We start from the raw sequence: 14,721 nt of genomic DNA, 5'->3' as shown, positions 1-14,721 counted from the left end.
TATTTTTTAAATTTCTTTTTTCCTTTTCTTGCCATTACAGTTTTCACACTTTATCATTCTTACAGTATTTGCTACTCAGCCCTGAGCAAACACAGCTACCTTTGAAGTTATCCCTGTTTTAGCAGCAAGTTGCACTACTTGATCTCCTGAGGTTCCTGCTGACCAAGTTTCTGTCACTCTGTTACTGCATTTTCTACCCTCCTTCTATTCCACTTTGACTCTTCAATGAAGTTTAGAGATACAGAAAATCAACTAAAATTGTTCCAACAATTACCAATAAAAATAATTAAATATCTAGGGAAGCAATACAAGTATAGAAAAAAAAATCTTTGTAGTTCAAACCTGAGAAAGTATTTTTTGTCACTAATTTTGTGCTGCAGTGTCAATGTGCTTGGTTTGATTATGTATTAATGAATTCATTTTGGAGTAGTGTCAGCTTAAATCTGGGATACTTGAACTGCTACAAAACAAAGTTCTAGGCTCGAAGAGAGCTCAAGCTCTGTTGAAATCTGTGATTCCACCTTGGCTCATGAGTCTTTGAATTTGCTTGAAAGCATATTTGCTTGAAGTTATATGAAAAGCAATAGACTAGACTGTTTAGTAGCTCACAAAAAGCTAGAATTATTTTTTTCAGGTGCATCTTGTTTATAAATGCTAAAAAAGATTCTGCAGTGGTTTTCTAGGCTGTAGTAATCACATATACATTTTGTGTTTGCTGTAACTGTGATTAGTAAAGATATGAAGAAGTACACCATGGATGAGTTCTTTAAACTATTAATATATGCAAAATTTACCTTTTATATTGCAGCTGCATGTGGCCTGTGCTAATGGATACAAGAATGTTGCATCTCTGATACTAGATCATGGGGCTGATCTCAATGCAGTGGATAATCAGTACTGGACACCCCTACATTTGGCTGCAAAGTATGGACAGGTAAAGCATGATTTTTCACCTGCTTCTCTTTCCTTTGTGGTAGTTTTCTGTAGCAATAGCAAATCCTTTCAAGTCTGGGAGGCTATTCTTACTTTAATGTAAAAAGCTTTCACATTCCTGTAGTACAGATTGGCATCTGAAATAACAGAGATCATTTGATAATGAAGCTTGTAAAGCTATTAACCCAAACCAGCTCAAGCTACCACCAGCAACAGTTTGTCTGCAGAAAAAACTAGGTTTCCACTGACATTTGAAAGGAAGACAAAATAAACACTTTGTCAGTTATTTTTTACAGTCTAATATCAAAGTTTATTTAGATTTCTGCTGTGTGTATTTCTGTGAATAAATGTCCAGGATCCATCTAGCATCTGTGTTCAAAGTTTTCCAGTCACTGAGTTGTGGAAGGGTGTCCTGAGTTTGGGATTTAGGGGCCATGCCTAAACATGACTTGTCCCTCTTAATACTTTTTCAGTTTTCTTCCCTTTTCAGTTCTCCTTCATCCTCAGTCTCCCCAGACATGTTCAGTGAGTCTTTGTTACAGTTTGACCATTTTCGGAGAGCTCTTCACAGCTCTCCACCCACCTCAGGGCTCACAAATCACCACTTACCCATAGGTGTCTTCTAAAAACCTCTGAGATGCATCTTAGCTCAGACTTCAGAAAATAAATAATACACTTTATAACAAGAAAAATGTAAAAATGGAGCAAAAACTTATAATAAAATAGTAAAAATAGATATGTTTATTTAGGTTAATTAGTTCTGCTGGGTAATAGATTTCTCCTGTTGAGATACCCTGTGTCTGCTCTTTTATAGAGTGTCAAAGATCTGCATGTTTTCATAACAGATTAAGTTATTGGTTTATATATATATATATATAAAATATACATATATGTGGCCTGAAGTATATCCTCAATACTTCAGGTAGTGTAAATTTACAGAGAAAAATTTCACACAGAGATTTGCTGAACCAAAATTTTGTTAGCAAGTGAGGTATCAGGGGTCTTTTGAATTTACTGTAGATTTAATTTTCTCATCCTATCTTACCCTGTGCTGTTCTGTAATTCTGCTTCAGTTCTACTGCTCTCACTGATCCCTCTGCACTCACTCTGCCTGTTCAGAGTTCAGTAGGGCAGGAAAGCTCTTGCTCAGAAGTAAGGGATAACAGTGATGCAGTCTTGAGCTTCTTATTCTCACATTTTAGGATGGCTTACAAGTTAGGGCTTTGTACTGCAACAATGTGATTATACTACAGCTGTACATCTCCTCTGTTGTAGAGCTAAACCTGAGTTTAATTGAAGAGGACTTGAAAGAAATCACTTGAAAGGGCTGGAAAAGGACTTACCTTTCCTTATATATGTGTAGCATTCATATGTTTGCAACGCTAACTCTGGATGACTTGAAATACTCTTTTTCTCGTGAAGATAGGTATTTTTCTTTTAGAAACAGGCCTGCACATGTAAAGTTTGTCAGTTGAAAGTGGCTAATGGAAAAAATGTCTTTCCTTTTGAAGAATTCTAAGAGCTCAGATTGTTATTTTGAAATTATTCTTTTTGTCGGCACTTTTGTTGGACTGCATCTCCCTTATATCCCAGATGACAATAGTGTTAATTCTTGCTATTTCAGGAGTTTTCAGTGAGGAGTCAGGGACCAGCTGCTCTAGTCTCAATACAACCAGTATGGGTACATACAGACAAAGACCATGAAGGAACACTGTACTTCTTCTTCACTAAAATTAGCTAAATACAGGCCAAATATTTTTTCCTTTGTAGTGTTAGTAAATAATAAAGTTTAGAAATATCCTATTAGCATTATATATAATTTGCCAATGTTATTAAGCACATAAATGCAGCTTTTGTGTGATTCTGTTTGTAAGAAACAAGTAAATAATTTAAATTCCTTTATTAAAGGGATTTATTGCATATCTTTACTCATTTCTGGTAACTACAACATCAGGGTGTTTTTAAAATTTCCTTTCTTATTATGATAATTTTGAAATATCTTTTCACCTTAGAATGAATTCACATGCATACTGTATTTATAATTCAATTTTGAGTAATTAATTATAGACTAATATGAGCATTGTTCCAATTTTTGGTAAAAGTAGTTTGGCAGAAAGGAAATAACCTTAGACAAGACATGAATTGGATAGTCTCTTTTAAATTAAAGTATGTTTATGAGGAAATGGTTATTTTTTAGCTGAAAAATTTAATGTTCCCTGAAAAAGCAATTAATATAAATTCTGGACTTGATCCCTTACAGTTTCACACTCTTCTAACACATTTTTGTGGCATATTTTTTTTAAAAGTCACACTTGAAAAACTTGCTACAGTGATAAATATCTTGTACTGGAAGACTGTCATAAAGTCTGTTTTGTTTTAATTTGATGTCCTTTTAAGTTCTTGGGAGGATTTCTGTCCTTCCAGAAATTTATTTGAACAGCAAAATCACCTTTACTTGTCTTAAGGCTTGTCTAATAAGCAGTGATCCTTTAATGAGTGGTCTCAGAAATTTCAGGAAACCTGTTGTAAATCATTGTCATTGAATAGGTTTCTAGCACCGGTGCTGTACTACCTGCAACCAAACCCCATCCAATATTGGAATAATATTATATTCCAGGAGTCTTAAGGACTGATAGCTTTTCCTTTTTATAAAATAGCTGCAGATGTATTTTTCATGTGGAGAAGATTCTCACCTTAATAAAATGCTATTAAATTAGTTGTACAAATTACAGATTTAGTTTTTGAGCAATTTTATGTACATAACTTACATATGCATATTTTACATATTATCTTACCAAAAAAAAGTCGTGATATGAAGAAATTGTTACTCTATTTTAGAGTAACATCCAGACTAAGTTGAAGCACTTCAGCTCTCTACATATACTGTTCTATATTTGTAAATCCACAAAATGGGAAGAAACCCACACATTGGCTATTTATAAGAGCATAGCAATAATGGAAATGGTACTAATTTACATTGCCTGGAGGGAAAAAAAAAAAGAAAAAAAGAACCCAAAAAAAAAAACCACCCAAGGAACCGTATAAGTTTTAAATTTATAGTGAGAAAATATAATTTGCTTGTGCACAGGAGGAAACTTGTACAGAATAAAGGCACTGTAAGCTTCTTGTTACAAATCTCAAGTTGTGAATGAAGTGGATTATAAAAATCTTACTGCTCCATCTTGCACAGTAATTTATATGTAAAATTACTGGTGAATGATACATCAATCTGAGTGAACTAATCATGTGAAAGACATTGCATCCACACCTTATAATAAACCTGGCTTGTAGAGATTCCTTGGTAATGGCAAATCCATTTTTATTTCAGATGGGGTTCTTCTCAACTAAATTTAACCAATTAAACTTAAGGACAAAGTCAAAGCTTTTTCTTATCTAATGGGAAGAATCACCTTTAGAAGACAACTCAGAGAATTCTAGGGGATGCATTTGAAATAGGGATGATGATTCATTGCTTATAGGTCTGACCTTCCTTGGTTATAGAAACCGTGGGCAGCTAGCATATGTCAGAGGTGTAATCTGAACATCTTTAAATCCTTCATGAGGAATCCAGATCAAAGTGTGGGGCTAAAGGATGGGGTGACTGCCCACTGGTGTTCTGGGTCTCCCCAGTCATCATGAAGGGGGATGGAGTTGATGCCTTGTATTTAGAAAACATAAGGTTGTACAGAGGGAATCCTAGAGGAGGAGTAGAGTTAGATATTTAAAACAAAACCAATCTTATCACAAGCAAAACATAGCAGAATGCTGTTGTATTGTTTCCAGAGAGAGAATTAGTAAGAGTTTTAAGTGTCAGAAAATATTATTTATCTGATGTTGAAAAAAAATATTATAAATATTATCTGTGTCTTTACAAATATTTGTAAAGAAAACCAGTTTAATGGATAAATTTACTGTGTAAAAACATTATCAGTCTTGACTATTAAAACAGAGCATGGGTGAATGATAAATGAATTGTCCTGTAAGTGCCAGAATGTGTAGATCCAGAGTAGAATATTTTTCTTGCATAGGAGTACAGGATATTGCTGGTGAGTTTGAGGGCTGTGTACAGGATATGGCTACTGAGTACAGAACAGGGCAGCTGAGGCTACTGCCTGAAGGTCAGTCTCTGTAAGACAAGAATCTACTTTACAGAAACAGATTAGGTTATTAATGAGCGTAATAGACTGTTAATTAATACTACTAGTCTGCAAACATTAAAAAATAGACCTATTTTTAAACAATGTTATTCTGAGTTCCTAGGAATGGCAGTTCCTGCTGTCATTTCCTCCCCTCACACCCCCATATAAGAATTAAGGGTAAAGGCAATTTTGTGTTTTTAACAGTATAACAAAAAATTGATATTATTGAGGTATTGAGATCAGAGTTATTTACCTTAATCATTTTACTCTAATAAAATGATGGAAAATAATAACCTCTACAACATACATCCAAATCTGTGCCTGAGACACACAAAAATAAGGTTGTTAAGGAAACAAAGCTGGCCTCAAGAAATTAGAATATGTCAGGGTTGCCTATGTAAATTTACCAGGGCCTTTTGGACATAGACGTGTTTAACGCTGTTTTTGATGGCAGCTGGAACCCTTTGTGTCCCTCTCACACAGCAGGGGCAGTGCTGGTGTGTTTGTGGTTGCTGTCTGTGCACACCAGCGCAGGGCACATGTCGGTGTTGCTTGGGTACCCCCCTGCCCCTGCTGGCACTGGTGCCAGCTGCAGAAGGGTGACTTGTGTTTCTCAGGCTGGCCCCTTAATTTGAATTTACTTTGTGGACAGCTAGTAATCTGGCATTGGTGGTGCTGTCCCTGCTGGACATCTTCCAGCTGCTGTGATCAGGAGAGTGCACACTCGCCCTCCCCATGGTGGGAATAGGCTGCAGCTCTGACATTTGCCTTGGGTACTTTGGCACAATTCCCAGGCACAAGCTGTTTCTTTGCTGTTTATCACAGAAATGTCACCTTTCAAACAGCTATCAGAGACATGCAGGTCAGAGCTGACTCTGCAGTAGCTTAAACACTACCGCTCCCAAAATTTCATCCTTGGGGGATGATGCCTATGTCTAAACTGTTAAATCACTAAATAAAAGAGGACTAGGGATTAGGCCAGGCAGCAGCCTGGCCCACATTCATATTGTTTAAAGCTAGTTTCCTCTATAGGAGATTAGTCATGTTTGTAGAGAGCTGGTTGGAATGGTCCAAGGGAGAGTCAGGGGGAGAGCTAACTGTTAAGCAGTGTGGATTATAAGGAATACTTAAACTTGCTCCATTGCACTCTCCTACTTAGTAAGACAGATTTAGCCTCTGGCTTTGAGGTTTAAAGGTTTTCATGATGTAAAAAAAAAAACTGATGAGACATTTGTTCAACTGCTGACTGAATCTCTGCAAGAGTAACTCCTGTACTAGCAAGGATTTCTTCCAATATAAATTGGAAGAATATTATTATATTCCACATAATTAAAAAATATTATTTATTTAAATAATATATTCCACATAATTAAAAAATAAATATTCCACATAATTAAAAAAAAACTTAGAGATGTCATCAAGCCTACCTCACGTTATGTCCTGTGTCATTTTCAAATGAGTGAAATTGTCATTCTGTAAGTATATTCTCTCTTACACACATTTGATTGATCTGAATCATACCACTCTGATTACTTAGTTCATCAAAACACAACATTTATTTCAGATTACAAAAGGGACTCTGCTCCTTGTTTAAATTCAGATTATATACCCTCTTATTAAAGGAACTAATTTGCTCATCAAAACAGATTAGTAATTTCACTCAACTATGACCTGTAGATTCTTTTTTTTTCTTTAAGTGCATGTTGCACTTGAAACAACAAAAAAAAAATAAATCCACATCTGTTGCTGGAATTTGCTTCAGTGTAGATGGATATATGAACTCATTGTGGGAAATGATACTTAATCCCATGAAGTTTGGCCATTCCCACAGGAGTTTCTTTGAATGCAGTTTCTGAACTTCTGCAACTACACTTCACAAATGCTTTCAGTGAGAAGAGCCTAAAGAAGGGGGTGCTTATTCAGTGTTTCAAAAAGAATAGATCAATATTTTTCTCACACAGGGAATAAATATTTTCCCTACCAAGTAGTTGGAGTCTTTAAATTTACGGTCAGAAAATCCTCTAGAGCATGTTTTATCCAGACGTGTCTCACTCTTTTTTCTTTAGTCTTTTTGTTCATATTTTGCATATCTGATTGTACTCAGGTAGAAGAACTGTATTTCCCTTCAGATCAAATTACACTCAGTTTCCTCAAACAGAGAGCTCACTTTGGGATTTCTGCTTGTGATATCTTTTTTTTCACTCTCAATATATTCACAAGATTTCTATAGATGATTCAAATGCTAATTGTGGGCAGAGAATATAAGGAATCCTAGATTCACACAATACCAAATAATAAGAAAGGAGTTCAAATTTCATAAACAGACTAGGAAAAATCTCAATTTACAAAATTACTACAAAATTCTCAGTGTTTACATGTGTGTTTTTAAAGCTGAGGTGTGCTATATAGTCTCCACTATATACTTGGTTATTGCAGGATCTCTCCGATCAATATAAATTTCATTTTCCTTAAAATACCATTTATAGTGACCTTCATACATGAGAGGCAAGTATGAAAAAGATGTCTAACAAGGCTTTTTAGGCACAAACTTTGAGAAGTGGATTTCTGATCTCTGTAATATAAATATATAACTTGTAGGACCATAACTTACAAGCATCGCTAATCACAAGATCACATAATATTTTCCCTGATTTATTTTATTTTTCTCTGTCAAAATTCCTGGTGGATTGAAAAATAGAAATGTAGGTTATCAGTCTTCAAGTAAAGACTGACGCAGTTTTTACATCAGCCTATAGAAAACCATTTACATGACCTTTGTCACTTGCTTTAACAGTTGAAAACAGCATTAGGCTTCCCTTTTTTTGTTGGAACTGTTCCAGAGGTTAAAGAGGCGTCTACTTAAAGCATATAGGTTAAACTTGCTGTCTGCAGAAAGGTGGTGGTGACACTTGGGGAGCCTGGGTTCCATTCCAGGCTCCGTGCCTGAACAGACGCAGTATTTACGGTTCATTCCTCCCACACATAGCCTGATTTGTCCCATTGCCTCCAGTCTGTTCCATTCTTGTCCTTATTCTATTGCCTTATTGTCCGATTCATTTGCCTGGCTTCATGTCCTTTCCTTACAAGCTTTATCTGAATCCTGATTCCTTGCACAGTCAGCTTCTGCCCCTCCTCCACTCCCTGGTTCTCATCCAAGCTTTCATTTTTTTTCTACTTTGACTTCATGCCAACCTTCCTGCCCTTCTGTCCCACTTGCTTGCAGTCCCAATCTCCCTTGTTCAATCTCGGTGTTTTTTTCCTCATATGTCACTTTCTTCTTTCATTTTTCTGATTAGTCTGTCTCTACCTACATCCTGGCTCCTTGCCACATTTCTCTTCTTCCCTTTCACTTCATTTATTTCACACTGTTAGTTCCAGATTCCAGCATTTTATCTATGCCTTCTTCCATTCCACACACTCCCCCTCAATGCTTTCTACCCTGCTGCGGGTCTTATTCCCACAACCTACTTTTCCTGATCTGTTCCACTTTGCTGACCACAGTTGGTTATGGTCCCCTTTTCTCTGCACTCAAATAGAAAAAAAAATTTCCTAATCTATATTGTATTAAGAATAGAGATCTGTAATGAGTTTCAGACATAATTTTCTGTGTTTAGAAGAGTACTGTGGATCAGATTTGCAATTGCAGAGGAAATTCTATTTAGCCTCTGAACACTATTGCTCTTTTTTAGGGCTTTACCTATGAAATTTTGTCTGTAAGGGACACAGTTATCTAAAACATACTATTATGTAATGGAGAACAAATGCATGATCTTAGAAGCTCAGTTCACAGGAACTCCAATGGCTTAATAGGTATCTTCCTCTCTAATGTTGGGAGTCTCTGTCTTGGAATTTGTTTCACTCCCCAGGAGTAAGGTTTCTAGCCTACATTTTTCTTTTTTGTGTCCTTGATGCTTGCTAAAGTGCCCATTATCACCCCATTTAATTAGCTAAATAGTCTCCAGTATTATTCTAAGGAGTTATATTGTTCCATGACTTATCTGATCTTATTTATTCAATCTATGGAATATATGGTTAGCATTAAACTACAGCACTTTTGTCACAGAAGCTCAGTAATTATAATAATAACAGTGCTACTAAAAATAGAAACTTCTTCCCTGATTTTTTATTCTTTTTATTGCAAATCTTTTGAACATCCAACTGTATATTTAAATAGAGCACCTGTTACTAGTTTTATTAACATGTAGGACTGTACTAGCAAAAGGGGGCTCCCTGATTTATCAATTACAATAACAGTCTTACAAGCATTGGGTAGCTGATTTTTTCAAAGTTTTTAAACCTGGCTAAGTTTTGATTATTTTCCAAGAAGACAACAACAACCAAAAATATTCTAAGCCTATGGAATTTATCTTCTACCTAATAAAAATCTTCAAATCATAGAAACACAGGAGCTCACAAGGATAAGTAAAATATTTTCCACACCCGGCTACCAGAAGGGCTTAATTTTTAATTACTTTTTTTTTCTAATTAAAAAAATCAAAACAAACAAACAAAAAACCAACAAAAAGCACACACAAAAAACCCCAAGAAATTGAAAAATCATAAGCATTCACAGGCAGCAGTCCTAGCAACTGCCTAACAGAAATCACACAGCTAAACATGCACTTTTCAACCCAGTAAGTTAAATTTTACTCATGTGAGCAATAGAAAACTGGTCCTCACGAGTGCAGAAATAGGTCATCTTACTCAGTGGTGAAGTCTGCAGAGTATAATGTGATACTTCTTGTGTTCTGTCTAGAGGTTTCACTGTGTTCCATGAACATATACCTTAGCTATATTTGGTGATTTTACTGTATTTCACACAATAATGTGAGGTTGATGGTCAAAAATAATACTGATTTTGATTTAAGATTGTTGTTCCCCTAGTTTCTTATTGTACATCTTTGCCTCACTGTGGATGAGCATATGGTGGGGACCATATCCAGAAAAATGATGGGGACCATATCCAGTCGTAAACTGAGAAGTGTCAGCAGGTAGAAGAAAATTGCCAGAAGAAGGTGGTGAGGACTTAGCCTGAGAGAACTGAGGAGTGGATATGAAGAAATGCCTGGAGAATAAAAAATGGAGAAGGAGGTTAGGAACCAAAAGGTTGATGGTGAGCCCAGTCCCTTAGAGATTACAGAATATGTCCAATGTCGAAACAGAGAGGAGTGGAGAGAAATTTTGGTGATGATAGGGAAGAAAATAAAAGACTGAAGGAATTTACTGTTGGGGGTTCATGCAAATTGGATAATGCATATTCATCGCTGTGCAAAACAGTACATGAGGACATTTGCATAAAACCTCCAGCTTTCTGCACTTAGGACTTAAGCAGGTATCCCTCTGATGATAAAGAAAAGAGAATAAATGATCTGAGTTAGTGGCTCTGGGACTGGGACTTGGATAATAAGAGCTAAAAAAGCTCAGGCAGAGCCAGCATTTTATCCTTTGCAGGTGCTCATATACATCTAATGTCCTGTACATGGTTTCAGAGGAAAATATCTGACCAGACAAGAAAGGAAAGAAGACACTTTTCAGGAATACTAGTTCTGCTCTACAGCTAATTAATTGCCAGTAAAAATTAGCATGGTTTGAGAGCAGTTTGGAGATGCCTTGGCAGCCTCAAGAGCATGGGGAGATTGTTGAGGAATCTCTGTTACCCCTGCATGCCCTATATTTCCTACTCTGTCACTGCAGTTACTTATCTGTGGCAAGAAGCCTTGCAGTCTTGCCACCAGTGGTGCTCCTGAGCCTTTGTTTTATGAAACTCGGCATTTTTTGGGTGGTAATTTTTTTTTGCTAGCATTTAATGCATGGTAAAACTTAGCCTCTTTTTCGGTACAGGGCAGTTGTATTTGGAGGCTTTATAATGTTCACTGCAGTAAATTTATTTATGCTGCCTTATGTCACAGAAGGGATAAGATTGGAAGGGACCACAGTGGGTCATATGGTCCAACTTCCCTGCTCAAGCAGGATCATCCCAAGGCACAGGGCATAGGATTATGTCCAGACAGTTCTTGAATATCTCCAGTGAGGGAGACTCTACAACCTCTATGGGTGATTGCTTCTAGTGCATGGTCACCTGCATTTAAAGAAGTTATTCCTCATGTTCAGGTGAAACTTCTTGTGAATCATTTTCTGCCCATTTCCTCTTGTCCTGTTGCTCAGAACCATAGAGCAGAGCCTCGCTCCATCTTCTGACACTCTCCCTTCAGATGCTGACGGAGATTGATGTGGTCCCCTCCCAGTCATCTCATCTTCAGACTGAACAGGCCCAACTCCCTCAATCCATCTGTGCAAGGGAGATACCTCAGTGTCCTACTGACCTGTCACTAGGCACCACTGAAAAGAGCTTGTCTCTGTCATCTTTATACCCTCCCTTCAGGTATTTACCCACTGATGAGATGAGATTCCCCTGAACCTTTAGAGATACCCACTCTGAGATGAGCTTCCCCTGAACCTTTGTTTCCCAGGTTTGATAATTCCAGCTCACGTTTTTTCCTCATGTGTGAGGTGCTCCAGTCTCTTAATTATCTTAGTGCCCTTCTGCTAGACTCTTCCATGTCTCTTTTATATTGAGAAGTTCAGAAGTGGGCACAGCACTGCAGGTGTGACCTCACCTGTGCTGAGTAGTGAGGAAGGTTCACCATAGGTCAAGTATGGGCAACACTCTTCCTCATTGCTGTTCAGGGAACCATTTGCTTTCTGCCTAGCCAAAGCACATTGCTCACTCATGTGCAGCAAGGTATTTTCCAGTACCCTCAGGTCCTTTTCTGCAAAGCTCCTTCGCAGTTGGGTAGCCCTCAACATGTACTGGTGCCTGGGGTTGTTCTTTTGCACTTGGCCATGTTGAGCTTCATGAGGTTCATGTCTGCCCATTTCTCCAGCCTGCTGAGGTCCCTCGGGATGGCAGCACAACCCTCTCACATATCAGCCACTCCTCACATTTAATGCCAACAGAGAACTTTGCCCCATCAACCAGATCTTTGATGGGGATGTGAAACAGGCCCCACTACTGTTCCCTGGGGTAGAGTGCGGGTTACAGTGCTGATTGCTGGCCTCCACTGAGTCTGCTGGCCACTCATCAGCAGCCTCTGGGCACAGCCGTTGGGCCAAGTTTCAGTCCTTCTGAGTGGTGGAATAGCCCATCACCTGTTTCTCTTCAGCAAGCATCACCTCAGAACAGGTTGTGAATGGATGCTCACAATCTAGCTTCACCAATATTTTCAAGGCTTCCTCATTAGTATAAGGTGCAGCCCAGAAGAAGTACAGAAATAGGTATCTTACAATGTATTAGTGATGACCAAAGTCACAGCCCAATGTGCAGTGGGAACTGGAGCCAGAATGGTGCACGAATGGGAATACATAAATCATGGAGAATCTCTGAAGTCCTTTGAAAATGAGGGCAAGAATCTTCTGGCTTGGCGAGAAAAGAAGGAGCCAGGGGAATCTAAAAGGTGGGACTTTCAGATTTAAGTGTGAGATAGGAAAATATTCTTTGCAGTAGCATTCTCAATAGTCAGAGGATAAGATATCCAGTAAGAGGTGTCATAGGAAGACAGAAATATTCCAATTTGAGCAGAATACCAGGAAAAGAGAGACAGCCATGCTTTATGAATACAGAAATTAACTAATTTTGTATTTTTGGAAGGAGGCTATTCAGAGATAAGATCTAAAAGGAGAAAGTTAAGGTCTGAGATGTTTCCTGGTGCTCTTTCTAAAGGTACTGAATAAATAGTCAAGGGTATAAAAGGAGAAGCAAGACAAATAATATTTTATAAGCAGATATTTTAAATAACTGCCATTACTGTGGCATTTTATGTATAGTTAGTCATGACACTATCTGTTTTTTTTAATTTACATGAATTGGCAAAGAATACACTGGAAAAAAAGGAAGATACATATATATATATATGCATGCACACTAATTTTATTCATAGGTTATACAATAATTCATTAGGTATTATGTTATTTCTTGACCTAGTCATTTGTATTTTATTTGTAACTCTGCAATTGAAATACTTCTGCTTAGTGGTAATTTGCTGTAATTATTCTACAAATATTTCTTCTGTTAAACACAGTTCTGAAGATATGTATTTTTACATTACAACCTAAATTGTATTTTGAAATACTCCTTCTAAAATATTAGTGGATGAGTTAAATTCCAGCACAGGAGAGTTGTGTATCCAAAAGCAGGTTATTGAAATTTTCGGTGACCCAAATACCTTAGTCTTGGTGACATGCATCAAGGAATCCCAGCAGGTGATAATTCATTGGCAGCAGGAAGCACTGATATTGGAGCATGGTATTTCTTGTGAAATAAATCCAAACCTTTGGTAACCCTAAAAGCTGTGTATTGTTATTATACTGAAAATGCATTCAAAGCCTCGTTCCTCTAATACAGCTACTACCACTTTTCAGAGATTATTCAATAGCTCCATAACTAAGCATGTTCCTTTTTTTTCCTAATAAAGAAAGACATATACATGTGTATATTTTTACATGACTTGCAATTTCTCAGTGGAAAGCAGGGCTAATTGGATTTGGAAATAAACCTGTTATGGCTTCCCCACTTCTTGGAATTTTCTGAATTTTCTGCTGTTACTGCAAGAAAAGAAAACCAGCATTAGAAATCTGAAGAGAGCAAGATCTTTTTATTTTATAGAAATTTGCAACAATATTTTTCTGGTTTTCAATGATTTGAAGTTTGGGGTTTTCTTTGCATTTAATGGATTCCTCATTATCATGGTGTTTTCTAGTAATTTTCCTCCTGTGTACTGAATCCAAACTGATTTTTTTTATTGCAATGATTTCTTTCCTATTTATTTATTTATTTATTTATTTACTGCATTTATGCCAAATGACTATGCTTTCCCTTAGCTGACTTCCAGGTCAGATCTCATTTATCTCTAGATGTGTTCTTCCTCTCTGAAGAATCCTTTCTTACTTTCACAGCATTTTTCCCCCTTTGCCCATCCTCGTCTCTCCTGTCTCCTATTCTATTTGCTTTAACATATATTCAAAAATGCATATAGTTATGTAATTTAGTTGGACTCTACATTCATATTCTCAAAGTATTTTTTGTTCCTTATGCAGCCTTTCACTCATTTCTGACCAGTTTATCAGGATAGACATTGCTACAGCTTTTGATGGGAAAGTATCTCTAGAGACTTAGGTGCAGCCATAGAAGAACTCAGTAAAAACAGCTCCTTGCAGGAATTGAAAAATATGTTTTAGACTTTTTCATTATATGATACTCTACCCTCCCCTACTGTGCAATAATTTTTACCTTTACTAATAGATTAGATGATTTTGGTAAACATAAGATAAATGTGCCAATTTCTACTACTGACTGAGAACAGATTTACTTCTATGATGGTGGCTGTGAGTCAGACCCCTTTGACAGTGCTGGCACACAATTGTTGGATTAGTTAGACACAAAGAAATATTTGTGATCGAAGTCTTAACAGGTGGTGATAGGTGGTAGGTTTTTTCCTCTGTGAATTTGTTTACACATGTGTGGAAGGTGATTTGGAGGTGGAGTTTTGCCAAGGATATCCAGAAATCATCAAAGAATTGAATTTTACTCTGCCACTTGTGATTTATGGAAATGTTCTTAGTAGGTGAAGAAGGTGGGGGTTGAAAACGTGGA

At 37.0% G+C, this 14,721-nt stretch overlaps 1 protein-coding gene across 1 annotated transcript in view; it reads left to right on the top strand.

Moving 5' to 3' along the window:
* MYO16 (myosin XVI) overlaps nt 1-14,721 on the top strand; it is a 358,751-nt gene that overhangs the window by 161,996 nt on the left and 182,034 nt on the right. The window contains exon 7 of the mRNA XM_066545334.1: nt 809-934. Coding sequence (XP_066401431.1) covers nt 809-934 — 126 coding nt within the window. The remainder of the gene's footprint in view (nt 1-808; nt 935-14,721) is intronic.

This window comes from Molothrus aeneus, chromosome 2 (assembly GCF_037042795.1).
Source record: "Molothrus aeneus isolate 106 chromosome 2, BPBGC_Maene_1.0, whole genome shotgun sequence".
NCBI lineage: Eukaryota > Metazoa > Chordata > Aves > Passeriformes > Icteridae > Molothrus > Molothrus aeneus.
The sequence above is the reverse complement of the archived record's forward strand: the minus strand, read 5'-3'. Positions and strand labels throughout refer to the sequence as shown.